The sequence below is a fragment of the Harpegnathos saltator genome, unplaced genomic scaffold (genome assembly GCF_003227715.2).
Source record: "Harpegnathos saltator strain DR-91 unplaced genomic scaffold, Hsal_v8.6 scaffold104, whole genome shotgun sequence".
NCBI classification, from domain to species: domain Eukaryota; kingdom Metazoa; phylum Arthropoda; class Insecta; order Hymenoptera; family Formicidae; genus Harpegnathos; species Harpegnathos saltator.
In genome coordinates, this window is record NW_020229878.1 from 130,001 (window position 1) to 148,924 (window position 18,924).

At 43.6% G+C, this 18,924-nt stretch overlaps 1 protein-coding gene across 7 annotated transcripts in view; it reads left to right on the forward strand.

The window, feature by feature from the left end:
- Positions 1–12,810, forward strand: part of Larp4B (La-related protein 4B) — a 15,991-nt gene extending 3,181 nt beyond the window's left edge. For 2 of the 7 annotated variants that reach the window (XM_025299591.1, XM_025299599.1), the window contains exons 2-10: positions 1,830–2,196; positions 2,921–3,170; positions 3,277–3,417; positions 3,660–3,884; positions 3,959–4,101; positions 4,212–5,198; positions 10,213–10,543; positions 11,008–11,112; positions 12,018–12,810. In XM_025299591.1, coding sequence (XP_025155376.1) covers positions 1,841–2,196; positions 2,921–3,170; positions 3,277–3,417; positions 3,660–3,884; positions 3,959–4,101; positions 4,212–5,198; positions 10,213–10,543; positions 11,008–11,103 — 2,529 coding nt within the window. In that variant the 5' untranslated portion in view covers positions 1,830–1,840 and the 3' untranslated portion in view covers positions 11,104–11,112; positions 12,018–12,810. Of the gene's footprint in view, positions 1–142; positions 445–504; positions 1,484–1,829; positions 2,197–2,920; positions 3,171–3,276; positions 3,418–3,659; positions 3,885–3,958; positions 4,102–4,211; positions 5,466–10,212; positions 10,544–11,007; positions 11,113–12,017 lie in introns of those variants that run through there. The other 5 variants (XM_025299581.1, XM_025299583.1, XM_025299573.1 and 2 more) reach the window with 5 other exon arrangements.
- The last annotated feature ends 6,114 nt before the right edge of the window (positions 12,811–18,924 follow it).

Below are 18,924 nucleotides of genomic sequence, written 5' to 3' on the forward strand. Positions count from 1 at the left end.
CGAGAGCGAACAGAACAAGTTTTTTACTGTGAGAGAGCTTAAAACTGAAAAACTAATTTTACGAAAAGCCGTCTAAGAAGTGAAGAGAAAGGATATGTATATATATATATACACACGCGTATATATATGTATATATATCTAGTATGTAAGGAGTGAGAAAGGGGGAGGGAGATAGACAGACAAAAAGAGAGAGAGTGAGTAAGCGCGAACGGGCGGCCGAGCGAGTGACCGAGCGAGCAAGAGAGAGAGAAAGAGAGAGAGAACGAACGAACGAACAAACGACCGACCTACCGACCTACCGACCGATCGACCGATCGACCGAACGAGCGAGCGAGCGAGCGAGTGAGCGAACGAACGAGTGAGCAAACGGGCAGGCATCTCGTAGCGCTATATTCAGGGCACATGGGATCATCCGGGCCCATCTCAAGATGAACGGTGATTTTGGTAACGACCATCCGTCCCATTCGACGTGTCACGCCACATTGTCATCGTCATGCGGTATTACACGCAATCGAATTCGGAATGTAGTTGTGTCTTGTCATCGCACCATTACTTCCTTGTTCTGTGACTAAAGCTCTTCTCCACGCCTCGTGTGTCGGGTCGCGCGACGAGAGCGTGCGCCGCGCCGCGCCGAACCACGCCGAGCCGAGCCGATCCGCGCCAGCCGTCGTCGTGTCGCCGCGCCGCTGCTGCTCTCGCCCGGCTGAAGGAGAGCGGCTCGCCGTCGTCGCTGCTGTCGTGTCCCGATCGCGCGCTATATTTGGCCGATAACGTGCCGCGCGCGCTCCAACATATTGCGCGTCCTGCCGTGCGGGAATCCTCGCTTGGCGCACCGTAGCCCTCGCCGAGTGGCCCCCGCGGTGGCACGCAGTCCGCAGCTCCGTCGCCGAGTCCGTTGTCGCGAGTGTTTGAGCGTGTGCGCGAGCCAACGAGAGCGAGGTCGTTCGTGTCCGAGCGTCGTATCTTGACGGTCGCAGGCAGCACCGACGTGCCTCGTCTTCGCGACCAGGCGCTGTCGACGTCGCGCGCGGACTCACGCTTGCTTGGTTGGTTCGTTGGCTGCTTTCGGCAGTGCCTCGCGTAACTTGATCGAATATCGCCCGCGCCCCTCGGCCCCGACGACGATCCCGCCGCCGATCGTTGGCGCGTCGCCTCGTCGTGATACGCTATTGTCATTGTCATCGTGGTGTTACGCGACGGTCGGCCGACGTCGACGTACTTGTACTTGTACTTGAGACACCGCGGAGACACGAGTGTAACGCCGCTGCTGCTGGTATCGATATTCTGTGCTCTCCGATCTTCGATGTACGTGTATCGTGCAGATCGGCCAGAGTGTCGTGCCAGATGCCGTTGTCCTATGACGAAGATCGTCGGGTATTCTATAGGATGACTGGTGTTTTATCGGGCCAGGCTGCGAGGTGCTCGCGATATCCTGTATATTTGCTTGACACGAAGCAATCTGCGATATTGCAGCGTCTATCTGGTCTGTATAGTGCTGTGATCTAACATCAGCCAAGTCGGTCGAGGCTGTTGAATTCGTACACACTGTGAAAAGTCATATTTTCATGTGTAATAACTGCACATATGTTATTGTGTCAGGCGCACAATGGCCTGAAATTTTATATAGAGATTGCGATATCGTTCCTCTATAGTTTGACAAGTTCGACTGTTCTTGCATCTCATTATTTGTCCACGTTGTGTAAAGTGTAGATTGTATTCTTGCGGAATACCTTGTGATTATGTCATAGGACAACCAATTGTACTCTCCAAGATAACATATGTGTCGCGGTACATGGATTGTTATAATCTCAAACACTTGTCGTTTTCAGGATACGTGTACATGAATGGGGACATTGGTAAGCTCCCACCAGGGGCGGTCTACCCAGCCACCCCTGAAACCCTGGGTCCGATTGCAGGTGCGATTGGTGGTGGAGTGCCTAGTTTAGAATACGGAGTCATGAACGGTGCGCCCAGCGGAAGTGAGTTGATTCTCGATGCAGGTGTTGGCAGCCTAGAACCAACATCGCAACACGCCATAGGCATTGGTGGTGCTGTCGGATACAGTTCAGTGGATATTACTGCTCTGGGTGATGTGTCTGCTCCACCCGCATCAATGGCCGATTTATCTGTCCCTGGCATACCCCTGGAACAACTCAAACAGATGCTCTCATCGCAACTCGAGTATTATTTCTCCAGGTATCGCAGTCACACTTTCTGTTCTCGAATCTCTGCGACTCTACCCTCCTTTAATTGCCGAGCTGCAAGGTGATCTCACAAATTTCATCACAATCCACATTTATTTTCTTGCGAATCAATCTTTCTGCACTCCGTATTCCGTATTATAAAATAATCTTAGTGATCCGAGTGCAAAGAGTTCATACTGTTTGTTAACTTGAAATCATTACAGCAACTGTTACAACTTCTAATTGAATAGTGAATGAGAAAAAGATTTGGTTGAAAATAATCTTCTGCAAACGTGCAATCATCATGCAAATTGCACAAGCGCGTGTATGTATACGTATAACGTCATTTACGCCTTCAAGCTTAGGCACGTCCGGAGCATACTTATTGTGTTTAGATATTCACACTGTGACTACGCGATATATATAATAATTTGACATTTGTTTTCTATGCCATCGGTGGGTGTGGGTGTGTGTGTGTGTGTGTGTGTGTGTGCGCGTGCGTGTGCGTGCGTGCGTGTGTGTGTGCGTGTGCGCGCACGCGTGTGTGTGTGTGTGTGTGTGCGTATGCGTGCGCACGTGCACACGGTTCGTGAAAGATTAATAATAACTTGTTGTTAAACGATTCACGAATATCTAAACGCGATGCACACAATGATACATCAATTTAAAGGCGCGAACGATGCTCACTTTCAAGATTCAGTATGATATTAATGACACGATGTTGCAATGCTTTCCAGGGAGAATTTAGCCAACGATACATATTTGTTGTCACAAATGGATAACGATCAATATGTGCCGATATGGACAGTAGCAAATTTTAACCAAGTAAAGAAGTTAACAAAAGATATTAAGCTCATAACCGAAGTGCTGAGGGAGTCTCCTAACGTGCAAGTGGACGAAGAGGGACAGAAAGTAAGGCCCAATCACAAACGATGTATTGTGATACTTCGCGAGATTCCGGATAACACTCCTCTGGAAGATGTGAAGGTTTGTGCCGGATAAATTGTTCCTAGCGCTGACAACAGATAAATGGTGGCAGATACGCGCTTAAGGCAAACTTGCCTCGCTAAATTCACTTTGTTCTTCATTGCAGAATTTATTTTCGGGGGAGGGGTGTCCAAGGTTTATTTCGTGCGAGTTTGCTCACAATAGTTCGTGGTATGTGACGTTTGAATCCGACGAGGATGCTCAAAAGGCCTACCGATTTTTACGTGAGGAGGTTCGGGAATTTCAGGTAATTCAACATTGCAACTTGTTGCTTCGCTCAAAAATCGCGCATTTTGAATGTAACTTGTGATACTTCGATTAACGATCCATCGGTTACATAACGTACGTAACGTTGGATCTGCAAGTCTACAACCTCTCCATGTCTATCTACACTTTCAAGTTACACTTATAATTGCGTACAAATTTATAGTGATTAATTTTCGCGACGGTATCTTATTTCGCTTGAAACATACTCGATTTTTGCACCAGGGAAAGCCGATAATGGCGAGAATCAAAGCTAAACCAATGAATAGGCTACCGATACCAGCAGTGGCTGGTGTAGGTGGTATAAAAAATGGCTACAGAACTCCACCTCCTCCTGCCGTTTACGATCCCAGCAGTTATACGACTGGACAACAACGTTTCCTTTATACCAATGGCACGACCATGCCTCAAAATACTATGCAAGCGTACGCGAACCAAGTCCACGTATACGTAAGTATACGCAGTTACGAAAACTCAAAAACCGAAAAACTTTCTAACCCTTCATCTCTTTATTCGTCTTCCAGCATCAACCATTCTATCACGCAGGTATGATGTCTTGGGGACCGACTAGTCCCGCCGCATACTTCGATATGGGTGTTTTTATGAATGGGATTACACCGCACAACACGTTCAAACCTCACAACACAAGATATAATCCGCGACACAGGTACGCGTTTTGCTTTCAACGTCCGATCTTGCTACTCGACCATTGTTCTCTTCTTTCTCTCCGTCGATTGGTCGGAATATGTTTTCATAATATCTTATTATTGTACGTAGAAACAAACAGAGAAACGGCTCCGACCGAGGCTGCTTAATAGACCCTACCAACCCCAACAACAACAGCAACAATCACCATCACCATCACCACCATCATCACCACCACCATCAGCCGTCGTCCATGCCGCCGATGAGCACCCGCAGCTCTCATCCACCTCTGACCGGTAACAGCGGCGGCGGCGGCATGCCCTTAAACTCCTCTACGTCTACCTACGCTCCGAGCCTGCCGCCCTCAAAGTCACTATCTTCTGTCTCCTCCTCGTCGACCTCTTCCTATCAGTCCGGCACAAAGTTCCACTCCTCGTCCGCGTCGAACGTGGAGCACATGAAGGGACCTTGCTCCTCGTCCACATCCTCCTTGTCCTCCGTGCAGGATCAGGACACAATTATAGAGCCGTCGATACCGTCGATGACGACGTTTCCCCGCCATCGTATCCACCGCAGGACCAAAGATCAGGACGCGAAGGTATCCGCCGGGAACAACTCGTTGCCGGCGATCAAGGAGTCGCTGCCAATAGGCGGCGGCAGTGGCAGCAACAGCGGCGGTTGCGGTGGTGGTAGTGGTGGTGGCGGCAGCCGCAGCAGCGGCGTTCAATTCGACTTGGAGGCGGCTGCATTCCCACCTCTACCTGGCCTCGATGCCGATCTCGGCAAAACGTCGGTTGACGTCGGCAGTGCCGGCGGCATCGAATCGTCACAGAATCGATTGTCCGACGTTGTCAAAGGCACGGCAAAGCTCAAAGCCGCTGTCAAAGACAAAGATAGCAATCAGCAGCAACAGCCACCATCTGCACCCGTAAACGCTGCTAGTAGGTCCGCTAGTCCTGGAGCCGTTGTGGGTGCCGTCGAGGCGCAAGGAAACGCTCTGGGAAACTCTACAACTCCTGCGAACGCCCTTGTCCTTAACCCTGCGCCGGCCAACAATGAGAATACGGCTGACGTCACGCTCAGCACCGTCACGCTCACTCCCCCGTCATCTCCTGATAAGTGAGTGGGATCTTTTATTATATCGCACCCTCGGTGTATACGGCCGTGGTTTGGGCAGGCGGAGAGTCGCGCGTTGCTTGATTTCTTTTTCTCGTGCATTTTGGCCACACAAACGGAACGGTTCGACCTTTCAAATCGTCGACGTCCAGTATGGGCGAGGATCCTGATCACGAGTTCTAGATGGAACGACGATGCGTTTACGTACAGTTTGTGGATTCTAAAGTATGGAAATGCTTGATCTTACGAGTACTCGATTTTTTTTTTTTTTTTAATTCGACGTTGCGCATATTATTAACATTTCGATATTTTTGTGTTTACGTACATGCAGAGAAAATTGAATACCACTAGAAATCCATTGTAGAATTTGTTTTCGAGTGGAATCTATCGCATTAGCGCTTGATTATCGAGGCGAATATTTCGCTGTTTTGTTCCAAAGTACGACGAAACTTTCCGCTCCCCCAACATACATACATACACGTATACCTACATTATACACACACACACACACACACACACACACGCGCAGATGCAAACGTATATATCATACATACGTGTGTGTGTGTGTGTGTGTGTGTGTGTGTGTGTGTGTGTGTGTGTGTGTGTGTGCGCGTGCGTGCGTGCGTGCGTGCGTGCGTGCGTGCGTGCGTGTGTGTGTGTGTGTGTGTGTGTGTGTGTGTGTGTGTGTGTGTGTGTGTGTGTGTGTGTGTGTTGCGTTTGCATCGCAGAGAGAGAGAGAGAGAGGAGAGAGAGAGAGAGAGAGAGAGAGAGAGAATGTGTTGTGTGTAAATGAATGAGTGGGAGGGAAGGGGGAGAGATTGAAATATTTTTGGTCTTTGAAACGTTGAATCTTTAAAGAGTGAAACCGTATTTAATTTTACTTGTAACTCATATTAGTTTACTTTTATCTTCTTTTAAACTCAACTCTTTATTTTTGCTTGTAACGGCTTTTTTCTCGCTTTTTTTTCTTTCCTTTTCCTTTTGTCGAAACTTATTTGAATGATTAACAAATTTTTGCATTAAACACCCGCGAGTTGTATTGTCGAATCCCACGCGTTGGAATTACACGCAGTTTTTCTCTTCTTTTAATAAATATTTAATCGTATATGTTCCACTTAGATTGTTCAAAAAATCATATAGTTTGGAATTTTGTTAAGTCGATAAAAAATGGTCACGCGGCTGATCGTTTGCAATACTCTGTTAACGCTTCGTTGAATAAACAAGCAATTTTTGTTTACGCGGTTAATGGAAAAAATGTTGATCTTTTGACGTTACTTTTAGTCCTATGAATGGAGAAACAATTTTACTACATTGCACTAGCAAGGGGGATATGTATAGTCTTACTGCGTTATTTACGTTTGTATCTGATCGTTGACGATAATATAATGTCCAATATCTGACATGTAGAAGACAAACGCAAGTGTGTGGTGTTCAGTGTAGTAGATATTCCAGCAACAACGACAATAGGGATGATTCAGTTTGCAATTGATGCGTTCCCGAATATATATTTTTGTGTCATCGTGAACTTTTCTATTCCTTGATCGATCTACATCTTCGGAATCGTACTGTATATCCTTGTATCTTTCCTATTACCTCCGTCGCTTCATTAAATTCTTCGTGTCGATTCTTCCATCGAGCTGCTCTTCGTGTATCTTTGGATCCTTAGATTTCTCTCGGGACGTCTCTCCGCGCAAGGAGCCTTAGATGTATAGTTCTTTTTTCTTCTCTCTTTTTTTCTTTCTTTTTTCTTCTCCGGAGAATTCGTCATATTGATGTGCGATGTGGGGATTTTTAAAGATCTAAAGATACGCATTTGCATTATTATACGTACGCGCACGACGAACGAACGAACGAACGAACGATGTCTATACTAAATATAAAGTAGAGTCTACGTTAGGATTGTTATCGCGATACGCCTTGGGGAATGCCGAATCGTGTTTAATTGTTGTTATTATTGTTCGTTGCATTTCGTGCTTTTTGTACCGTACCGATGGACTCGATGTGTCTTTCGAAGATACCGGATTTTGATCGATCGTACGCCGTCTATCGATCTGTTACCTGTGTAGAAAAGAAAGAGAGATAAGCTTTTTGTTTTTTTTTTTTAACTTTTTTTTTTTCATCTTACTCTTGTTGTCGGAAAGACACAAGAATCGAAGCTTTCTTTCCATCATTACGTAGACGCTTTCGAGTAAAAAAAATGACGACTAAAATTATTAGTGTCCTCTGAGTTACCGGAGTAATCTTTTATCAGCCTATATTCTCGCCACTCTTTGTTGATTGCGTACATAACTTGTCACGCTTGTGACAACTATTTTTAGAAACCCAAGGATCTAAGAACGCGTGACTCGATGTTAGCAATTAACATCGGGATCTGAATCTTTCGTCTGCAATTTCCGGGATTTGGAACGATACTTTTCGATTATATTATTCCCTACGCGAGAATGCTCACGCAGAGATGGTGTCTCGTCCTTGTCCATCGGAATCCTTAGAACATCGACGCCTTCTTGAATCTGGAAGAAGTTGTTAGATCCTTGACCGTGCGCGAGACCTTCGCCACTGTCTCTAATTAATTGACAAATTAATTAGAGGTACTTGCAATTGTTATGATTTGCCATAAGTTTTTGTCGATATTGTCATCGCTATTGTGCCTTTCTTGATTTCGAGATTCCAGAAACTCTGTTTTTTCCCTTCTTTTCGATTTTATATAAAAGTCACCTAGATATCTTCTTTTTTTCCGCAAAGATTCCATAAGCATGCTGTATAAATCTGGTGTGTAAATAAGGATTTAAGTTTGCGGTATCGTGGGTTTTTAGACGCTTAGTCCTTGAGCATGTAGATTCTTTCATTCTTGGATCATTGAATCGCTGGATAACTGCAACATAACTATTTCCATAAAATCGGACATTCAGGAATCGCGGAATTTTGAATCGGAATTCTTGGATCTGTAGATCGTCTTATACAACAACAATTACTTATAAAATCTTCAAATACTTGTTTGATTTGTCGAGAAAAAATTCTCTTTTCTGGATACATTGAAAACTTTTGAATATCGACATCTTTTATTCTCTCGCCTCGTCTCATACGTCTCACATTCACATTCGTAGAAATTTGGACTGCAGGGTTTTTCAAAGAATTTCAGAAAGCGCCGAAAGATTTGAAGAAATCCTGACTTTCATAGAAAGATTTACACGCGGAGCGAAAAGGAGTCTAAGTCTCTCACGGATTCCGGATTGTCTCTGAGGCAAGAATATCCCAAATTCCTCTGAGAATATCTGATCCAGGGAATCGTAGGCATGTAAAGATCCAAGCGTTCAATGATCGGAAGATCTAAAAACAAAAAAAACGTCTCTTTCTCGATACAAATATAATATACCGCATACTTTCCGTCGGATTCAGCGTTAAACAAAGCCATTGCTAACGCGTTGAGCAGGCGCTCTTAAAGGCGCTATTTGTGAGCGGGAGGAGAGGGGGGGAGAGGTATGCGGTATTGTTATGCTACAATGATCCTCTTCTTCTTGCCTGTATTGTTGCGGCCACTGAACAATAAGAAGATAAATAAGGATATATATGATAAAACATTTATATATATTTCAGGGTTCTCTAATATATTATAATCATTATGATAATTATTATTTGATTATGTATACATATATACATATATATATATATATATATATATGTATATATATATATGACTACCGTCATTATAAATTTTTAATATTATGGTTGTTATTATTATTATTATTATTATTATTATTATTATTATTAATTGTTTGGTTTCAAGTTACTCTTAAAGGCATTTTGATGAAGAAGTTTCTCTCTAGCTCATAATTCTAACGCTACTAGTTAAGTTATAATTTTCGCGTCACGTGACTGCAAAATAAATATTAAAAAGAACGGAAGAACGGAAGAACGAAGACGTACACACACACGGCCTCGGTATAGCGCCTGATTACTTTGGTAATGACTACAGTTGCATTGTCAGCGATAAACTAGAAGTTAATAAACATTGTGTATACTGATGTTTGTTAATCGTGTCTTGCGATATTGCAAAAATCCTCCTTTTATGCGCATCCCTCAATCGTTCAACATCAGGCGGTTCTCCTGCGAATTAGACTTGATGTACTTCTCCTGCTGTGTCATTAACGAAAGTGGTGGCCGATCGGACTTGCTCCTCGCAAAAAAAAAAAAATTTTTTTTTCCGTTGCATGTGTCGTCGTTTGCTGTGACGCCGAGAATATTGTATCAAAGATTGGTCAGACGGCGGGATACTCGAATTCTGCGATTGACGATTCGAACTAATTTTCCGACGAGACGATTGAATCTTTTTCGGAATCCTCCATGTTCCCAGGGATATTGCTGACACGCTTGACCGGAAATCGTCCACAGTAACTAGCCTCTTGATTGTGCATGAACGAAGTTGTGACACACTCGGTGCGCGGGATAGAACGGTCACTAGAGTGTGCATTTAGTATGCGATTTAGTATGATGGTGCTCGTTGTGAGTCGTAATGTCGTCGCGCTTATAGTGACGTTATTAGATATCCGATAGTTCTGTTTAACCGTCAAGATCACATCTTCCACCGTGTAAACACGTGTAAACTTTTGTTAATAACCAGTATATCTATCATTAATGGTCGCAGTGCGAGCATTGGATGACGATGATGTAAATTTCTGTGCGAATTTCTTCCCACGATTACGCGCGCATGCTCTCGAACGGACACACGCGGTCTTAGCCCTGTCCGAGGATCTAAGGATATAAAAATCTTCCAAAGAGGAAATCTCGCGTTATACGGAAGCACGTATGTGAATTTTCGATATCTGTACAAGTTGCATATTGCAACAAATGCACATCCGGTTGTGTACCCGTGTCCGAGGGCAAGGCTGTCCGAGGATGCGTGGGTCGTATGTTTGTATTTCTAAGGATCCGAGAGATCCATCGCAGGATATCTAAGGATCCAAGGATTATTAAGTAAGCATGTGTTAGTCCCTTACTACTGACAATGCACCGCTGACAGATCGATAAAGACTGACGACTCGAACATGGTGAACGGTGTGGACGACGCTGTAGATGCGAACGCGCACATGCCGGCAGTGGTGACGTCGGTGACGGCAACTACAACAGCAGCTACGACGACAGCACCTGCGGCGGTAGCGACAGCGGCGGCGGTGGCGGCGGCGGCGGCGACGGCGGCAGCGGCAGCGGCAGCGGCGGCGGCGGCGGTGGTGACAGACGAGGCCGAGCAGGTGACCAGGTGCGATTGTAACAACGTCGTCGTCGTCGTTCCTTCTCCTACTGCCTCACTCAACTCCCAATCGCAAACTGGAGTGGCCTCTACCTTCCCTATAGTGAGTATTCTACTGTGATGGACTTTGTCAAAAAAAAAAATCTTTGATTAATCAACATTTTAACTAGAAGTGCAGACTTACGAGTGTGTGTGTGTGTATCTAGATCTGAAAATCCAAGAATTTTAAGATCTAAAGATTCTACAGAAATTTTGTTATCGTACAAGGATGGCGGAAGAGTTGATGTTAGGGAAGATTAATGTTATCAAGAGTCTCTCTTGTAGTTACAAATATTGAATTACATTATACGCTTCCTCTAATTTTCGAAGCATCCAGCAAATACAATTAACAGGCCTTAAAATCCTGAAGGCGACTTGATGAAATTTCAAAGATACTTTAAGTGCTTCTGTGAAGTTTGACTTGGAATTTTGCGTTCTATCTGCAGCGTATTTTGCATTATACCTGGCAACCAGTATCTCAAGCTATATTTGCATTCGGAAAATTAATTAATATTTTTTCTACCGCAGGATCTTACAAGGCCGAGCTATGCCCAAGTAGCGCAACATTGCCGCGAGCTACCTTGTACAAAACACAAAATGGATGAGAGGGACAGAAACGTTTAAAAGCGACATGTGAGTATCCTCTTCCTTGAAACGTATACAAGCTTCTTTTTCCACTTTCTCCTCTTTTTTTTTTCTCTTTTTTTTTTCCTACAAAATTGCTATACACACTACAAAATATTCAGTTTGTAATTTTATCTCATATAATAGATTTAATAATGTGATGAATTCAATAAAACTCTGAAATGATGCGGTGTAAGATGTGTTTTGTGATAGAACATCAGAGAGAAATTAATTCTAATTAGTTCAAGAGTGTCTTTTAATTAAAGGTAAAGAGACAGACACGATAATGATGGGACGTATCTCGAATATTCTGCAGGAAAAAATAACCCGGTAAAACATTTGGGTACAGCAGCACGTATTTTGTGCTGAACCACATCTCAAGTCTCTAGAACTCCAAAATAAGTTTTCTCTTCATCGCATTCTCAAATTTCTAAACCGGGTGGTGTCATAAAATGTCGATTCTTCGAGAAGCGTCTTCTATAAATTTCTTCAAGTGACTTTTCGCTTACATAGAGGGATGTCTCCCACTCTGCATCGTCGGATTAATATTTCCATTCAAAATTGAACGAGTGAGTCTTTCACGTATCCAACCATCATAAGGAAAAACGGACTTTAATTGGGCGCGACATTCACTCGTATAAGTAAAGAAGCTGCTCCAAGTTCGAATGAGACGTTCACTTTCTTACGACTCCATGCGACGGCATCTTCGCTGTCGCTTCGAGCGAAATCTCACTTCGAGAAGTTTATAGAGATCATCGAATAAACATGACATAAATAGTTGGCCATACCGTTACGTAGAGAGAATCGTTACGTACACCGCTTGACGATAAAGTATCACCTCTTTTCTTCGCAAAATTCGTCTCTACAAAATTGCCACTTACATATACATTCTGTCCACTTGCTGTTTTTTGAAGGTGACGACAGGAAGACGCGCGGCGGGCTTGGCTTTAGATATCGCGAAACAAGATGCCTCTGCGGATGTTACCACGCGACGACGAGGTAACAACGATATTTAGCCGTTGTGCTACTACATCATCGTCATTTCCTCGGGGTCGGATCACACGGATATCGGAGCCCGGAGCCCGGAGTTCGCCGCTGCTTTCACTACCATCCTCTTCATCTTTATCCCCGGCGCTCTTTTCGGATAAGCCGTCACGCGCTGTGGGCGCGGAAAAAAGAACTTTTTACATTGTACAGTGACGTCTCGCCTACGATCAACGATCGATTGACGGATTGATTAAGAAAGAGAGGGAGAGATGAGGGGGAGGGGAGGGGAGAGAGAGAGAGAGAGAGAGAGAGAGAGAATGTATGCGGTTGTGTGTGTGGGTAAGTGTGCGTGTGTGTGTGTTATGACATGCGTATAATGTGCGCTCTGTTTGTGTGTGCGCGCTCGGGTGGACGCGTGAGAGACTCGCCGCGCACTTCTAGCAACGCATTCGCCGGCGACGCTGTTAATTAATACAGGGTGATCGGAGAGTCCCGTGAAGCGAGACGCGTATGCTGCGGCAGATGCGCAATTGATATATATTGCCGGTGTCGGTCGATGCGAGTTATATCTGAACGTTTTGCGTTTACGCAATTCGTCGATCGTAGTTTATATGATTCAAGGATACGAGAGGATTTTTATAAAGGCTTGAGAGAGACTTCATGGATATCGAAGCATTCGCGGTCGGAATTGTCATCCGGAAAGTAATAGCGCGTAAAGCATCGAATACCTTCAATTCTACTCCATTCGAGGTATAGGAGGATGTATGAGATTCATTAACCCGGGAATTCACGAACTCGAGTGAATCCTTTGTTGGGAATTGATAATGAAGCTTTACGAGGCGCGAGACTTAGTGACGATTTATCGATTTAAAAGTCCTACGAGCTTCGATATGAATATGCAGCTTCGAGTATCTAATAAGCCAAGCTTTAGTTTTAAGATTTCGTCGGTAATTGGTAAGTTAAGGACTCTGAGCTAATGAGTATGTATAGATCTAAGGATCTATGAATCTAAAAGTTCAAATATGCGATATATTGTACATGACCATATATATATATATATATATATATATATATATATATATATATATAGACACACACACACACACACATGTATATATACGAGATACATGATCGCTCGGAATTCAATAATTCTACACTGATCGCTGTGGGTCGTATAAAGCTGACGTTTAACACTAATCAATATCGAGAGAGAGAGAGAGAGAGAGAGAGAGAGAGAGAGAGAGAGAGAGAGAGAGAGAAGAGAAGAGAGAAGAGAGAGCCGAAATTCGAACATACATGCAGACGAGAAACGTGTTACACGTAAAACTGATATCGCATACTTTCTGTATGCGAGCTTTTTATCGATGATGCACGGATCCGGTTGCGTGGCTTCCCGATCACCCGGTACACATCGCGCAAAAGGGAGAGAATATTGTTATATAATATCGCTTTTGGTTCTGTGATTTTGGAGGTACATATTTGTTAGCTTGTAAAAACGTTAAGAGAGATAAGATAATTAATCTTTTAAAAGGAAGAGGACCCTTTTCCTTGCTCCTCCTTCACGCACAGGACCGCAATGTAACTGGGAAAGAAAAACGTGTTTATATGTATACATATATTTGTGCCAAACGAAAAAAGAAAAATAGACAGAGAGAGAGAGAGAGAGAGAGAAAGAAAGGAAGAACACATCGCATGACGAAATCTCCCGAGATAATGCAACGAAGCAGACTTGGCACCGAATCGAGACTCTCGCCATGTGAAAAGTGGTGGAATCCCTTCTCCTCCCCATCCCTTAAAATTTTCCTCCTTTCACAAACGTTCGCCCGATCCCTTGGAGAAAATATCAGGATAATCGGAGAACGAAGAGATTGCGAATCTCGTAAACGATGGTTGGCGATGATGTGTAACGATAACGACGATGAGGGAGGAGAAAGGAAAGGAGTAGGGAAAGACGCAAATTCGAGTTTGCGAGTGAGCACACACACACACACACACACACACACGCGTGTGGAGAGGATGTTGCCGCGGAGGAAAACGACGGTGCTCTAGCGAAAACCAAGACGAAGACGACGAGATCGAGGAGTAATCCTGCGAATATTCGCGAGTATCGGATCCGAATCCAATTGTTTTTTTTTTTCTTTTCTTTTTTTTTATTTTTTCTTTTCTTAGAGATAATTTTGAGCAGGTGTGGTAGTTTATATTTCCTTTCTCTCGTCGCGAGTTGTCTCTCGTCGTCACTTATCGTTATAATCTTTTTCTCTTCCCAAGAGAAAGAGAGTTACCGGAGGTCTCTCGTGGACACATTTATGTTACGCATATCGCGTATCAATCGCCATGAAAGAGATGTATACATTTACGTTACGATTATCACGGTAATTTACGTTGTTCGCGTAGGCGTTTGTGCCATTGATCACGATCACTCCTCGATTCGCCGAGTCTACGTTGGGCCGAACTTCGCCAGTTTAAGGCGAACTCTCGATTCGAACGCCGAGCACCAGGACTCGCGGGAGCCCTTCCGTGAGTCGTCGCGCTCTGCGGCTCCCGCCTTCGTGATCCTTCGCGGCTCAAGCCCGGCCGGTCTGAAGAACCCGAAGCCTTCCTTAGACTAATCTTTGATTTGTCCGACGGAGAGTCGCCGGAGCGCCAAGGGTGAGACGAGATCACCTCGGGACTCCTGAGGTTCTCCCTGCGAGAGCCAACGGGCTCCATGTGCGAAAACTCGTCGTGCGAGACAGATGAAACATTAGCCCGAGACGAGACGTCTTTTAGCGTCCGTGCGTTGTTTCGGCAGGCAATTCCATTCCCTTCGTCTCTTCGGTCCTTTCACGTTCTCCGTTGTCCATAGGTGGCAAAAAGGACGAAACAGAAAGAAAGAGGAAATCGCGCGACGATCGAGCGGGAACGTTTGAAAACCCCTCGCGACTCGGTCGTCGCAATTTTTCGCCACCGATTCTCCGCCCGTGTCCTGTGGACACGTGACTGGGAGGAGGGGGGTCTTCGAGAGGCGGTTTCAGTTTCTCGTTTGTTGACGAACCCTCAGGAGACCCCCTCCCTCGTTTCCGGGCGGACGCATTCGATGTATAATAAAGCGCGTTCCTTTGCTCTCTCCGATCTTTCACACCGAAATCTCGTGCTCTTCCATCCCGTTCGCTGCAGTCGCGCGCGCGCGCCTGCCGACTGAAACACAGCAAATACCGAAAAACGACCGTCTCCGTCTCAGCGGTTATCGTGGACGCATTCGCAGATGCGAGTCGCGGAGCGTCGTCCAAACTTCAAGCCACTTCCGGTCTCTCCTCGTGAAACTCATCGACGCGTCGCCCTCCCCCACGCCCCCGTCCCCGCCCCTCTGTTTTAAGTGAAACCGCCCAGACTCTTCGATCTTTCGCCGCGCGAATCGGATCTTACTTTCTTACTTATTGATCCTTTTCGACTAACGAGGCGTGTTTAAGACGATTAAGAGCCCTAGGATTACGCTTTGATTCGGCAAGAAAGGTGTGAGAAGACGTTATGTATGAACGATTAAAAAAGAAAAAAAAGAAAACGAATGAAAGAAAGAAAAAAAAAAGAGAGTATACCAACCAATTTGGGTCGGAGCTAGTGCTGCGAAAATCGGGACGATTAATTGAGCACGCATTTAAGTGCCTCGAGTGTGTTGTATATTATGATTACCGATTTATCAATATTAATATTAATAACTATTAATTGCTCTATTATATGATTATCGTCATTATTTTATTATTATAAGCAGAAATGCTTGGCTTTAGGTGTTAATAACAACGCGAATATATGTACCTACACACACACACACGTGTGTGTGTGTGTGTGTGTGTGTGTGTGTGTGTGTGTGTGTGTGTGCATACACATACACAACGACATATATACATACATAACACATAGCGAAAAAAGAAAGAACGAAAAAAAAACAAGGGTGTGCGTGTGTACGCGTGCGCACGCGTGTGTGTGTGTGTGTGTGCGTGTGTGCCTGAGCGCATATATGATATATTTGTTAATGATTATACGTGTGCGCGCGCGCGAGCTCGGGTTGACGAAATATAATGCAAAAAGGGGAGAAAAAGCAGAGAAAAGACGAGGAAACGACCTCCTGTGAACAGGGTGCATCCAAAATAATGTGTTGTGTCGACGTGTATACCGCTATACTTTGAACTTATTGATGCTGCCTTTTCATTTGTCCTATTGTACACATACATATATATACACACACACACACACACACAACACACACACGGAAAGACACACACCAGACGTATATACACACGCACGTAACATATACACGTACACACAACAGAGAAAACAGGGCGTTTCAAATAGGATTGTCAGTTGTTTTTGTTAAAATTGAGTTGAATAAATCAAATAAACGATATATCGGATACGTAAAAATTAACTCTCAGATAATCGCGCTTGAAAGATGTTTTCTTGGTTTCTTGCAGTTTTCTCGAGTCTGCAGAGTTGACTTTGCGAGTTGTGGAGTGTTGATCGTCAGATGGTTTTTCATATTCTTGGATCAGTTTGTGTCCTCTTGGATCTCCTTGTCATTTTTATTATTGAACATTGAAACGCGTACGATTTATATAGCGGATAATTGGAACTAAGAGATCCGAGATTCCCAAAATTTACGGTTCCAATATATAACGAGGATATATGTAGAGCATTGTGTAAACAAAAATATATTATCGAATAGAGAATAGAGTATTGTATAAATACTATAGTTTCTCGCAATCACACAAAATCTAGTACCACCGTATTAAAAGGCTAGAAATACGAGGCTCTTGACTTATGTTAGACTATGACATGAAAAAGATGAAGTTCACGCGTAAATTATAAAAATCATACACGACTTTTCGCTTTTAACGTCAAAATTCAATATGTTTACACCGAAGGACAAGAAGTGTCAAAAATTCAAATATTTAATATTAAAAAATAAAATATATATATATATATATACATACATGTAACTCTAAAAAAAAATATATATATATATATACACGCGATCAAAACACTTAAAATAAATTCAAAAACGATGTAATGTTGTTGCGTAGAAATTAAAGGATTTTAACATAAATCAGCTCGCAAAATCGGTGCGATCACGAAATTGCAAAGAAAATATAGCGATGCCAGAAACATCTTTCGCGATTTTCTCGAAATCACTCGTAAATCTCGTCCGTGAAAATGCCCCCGTACACTTGGCTTTTCTCGATGTAATATCCGATGTGTATCTGAGAGAAGTGGAATTTTCTTAGATGCCTAGACCAAATGTTAGAGCGATCGAACGTCAATCTTCGGCGAATGCGACGCACCGGATCATGGAGCAATTGGATCGTACTCAATTCGCTCACGTGCTGCTCCTAGGCGAGTCTTACAAAAGGCATTTTGTTACGATATAAAGCGAGATATATATATATATATATACATATATTTTTTTTATATATATATTTTTTCTTTTTCCTTTTCGGCAAACCAAACTTGCACGGAATTTCCGAGACACAGTCTCGTTTCGCTACCGCTCTCCAATGATGTAGTAAATATATTCAATGTATATATATTATATATACATATATATTACTACCACCACCACCACCACTATCAACACTAATAATACTACTACTACTACTACTACTACTACTACTACTACTACCACTACTACTACTACTACTACTACTACTACTACTACTACTACTACTACTACTACTACTACCACCACCACCATCACCACCACCACCACCACCACCACCACCACCACCACCACCACCACCACTATTACTATTATACTATTACCACTATTCCTACTACTATTACTATTGCTGCTACTGCTACTACTATTAATACTACTAATACTACGACTCTACCACCACCAAAAACATCACCATTATTACCACAACCACCATTACCATCATTACTACCATCATCAGCACTACCACTACTACTACTATTATCACCACCACCACCACCACCATCACCACCACCACCACCACCACCACCACCACCACCACCACCACCACCACCACCACCACCACCACCACCACCATCACCACCATCACCACCACCACCACCACCACCACCACCATCACTACTACTACTACTACTACTACTACTACTACTACTACTACTACTACTACTACTACTACTACTACTGCTATTACTACTACTGCTACTACTACTACTACTACTACTACTATTACTACTACTACTAATAATAATAATAACGATAATAGTAATAATGATAATAATAAGCATGGAGCAATTTAGGCTCTATAAGCATTAATTACATACGTGTATGTGATGTAATTCGCGATTTTACGATTTGCGATCCGTGTAAGACATTCATAGCTGTGTCGTGCGATCTCGATTCGCAACTTTGTAACTCTCGCGCCGTGGGTCCTGTATAAAATTTACGAAAAGAAAAGAATAGCGATTCGTATATCGCGCGCCTTGTCACAAAATGACACACACACACACAATATACATCACGTGCGTACACACACACACACACATACAGCAGTACAAAGCAGACAGATACAAAGCACACGCGACTTTAGCGATTTACAAACGACCTCGTTCAATTTTCTTTTTTGAATTAACACGGGTTTTTTGGTTTTCCATATGTGCCTTTTTTTCATTTTTTGTATATACGCGGCGCGTCTCATTTTTTTGTTCTTTTTTTAGATATTACACGTGTACATATACATGAAGTGAGAAAGCGCAGTATAATTTTAGTCGCGGTAATTTAACGAAAATCCGCAGATAGTTTGAGGATTTGAGATTTACGATATTACACAGATACGCTGAATGAGCGAACGAGGGGGAATGTAACGATGA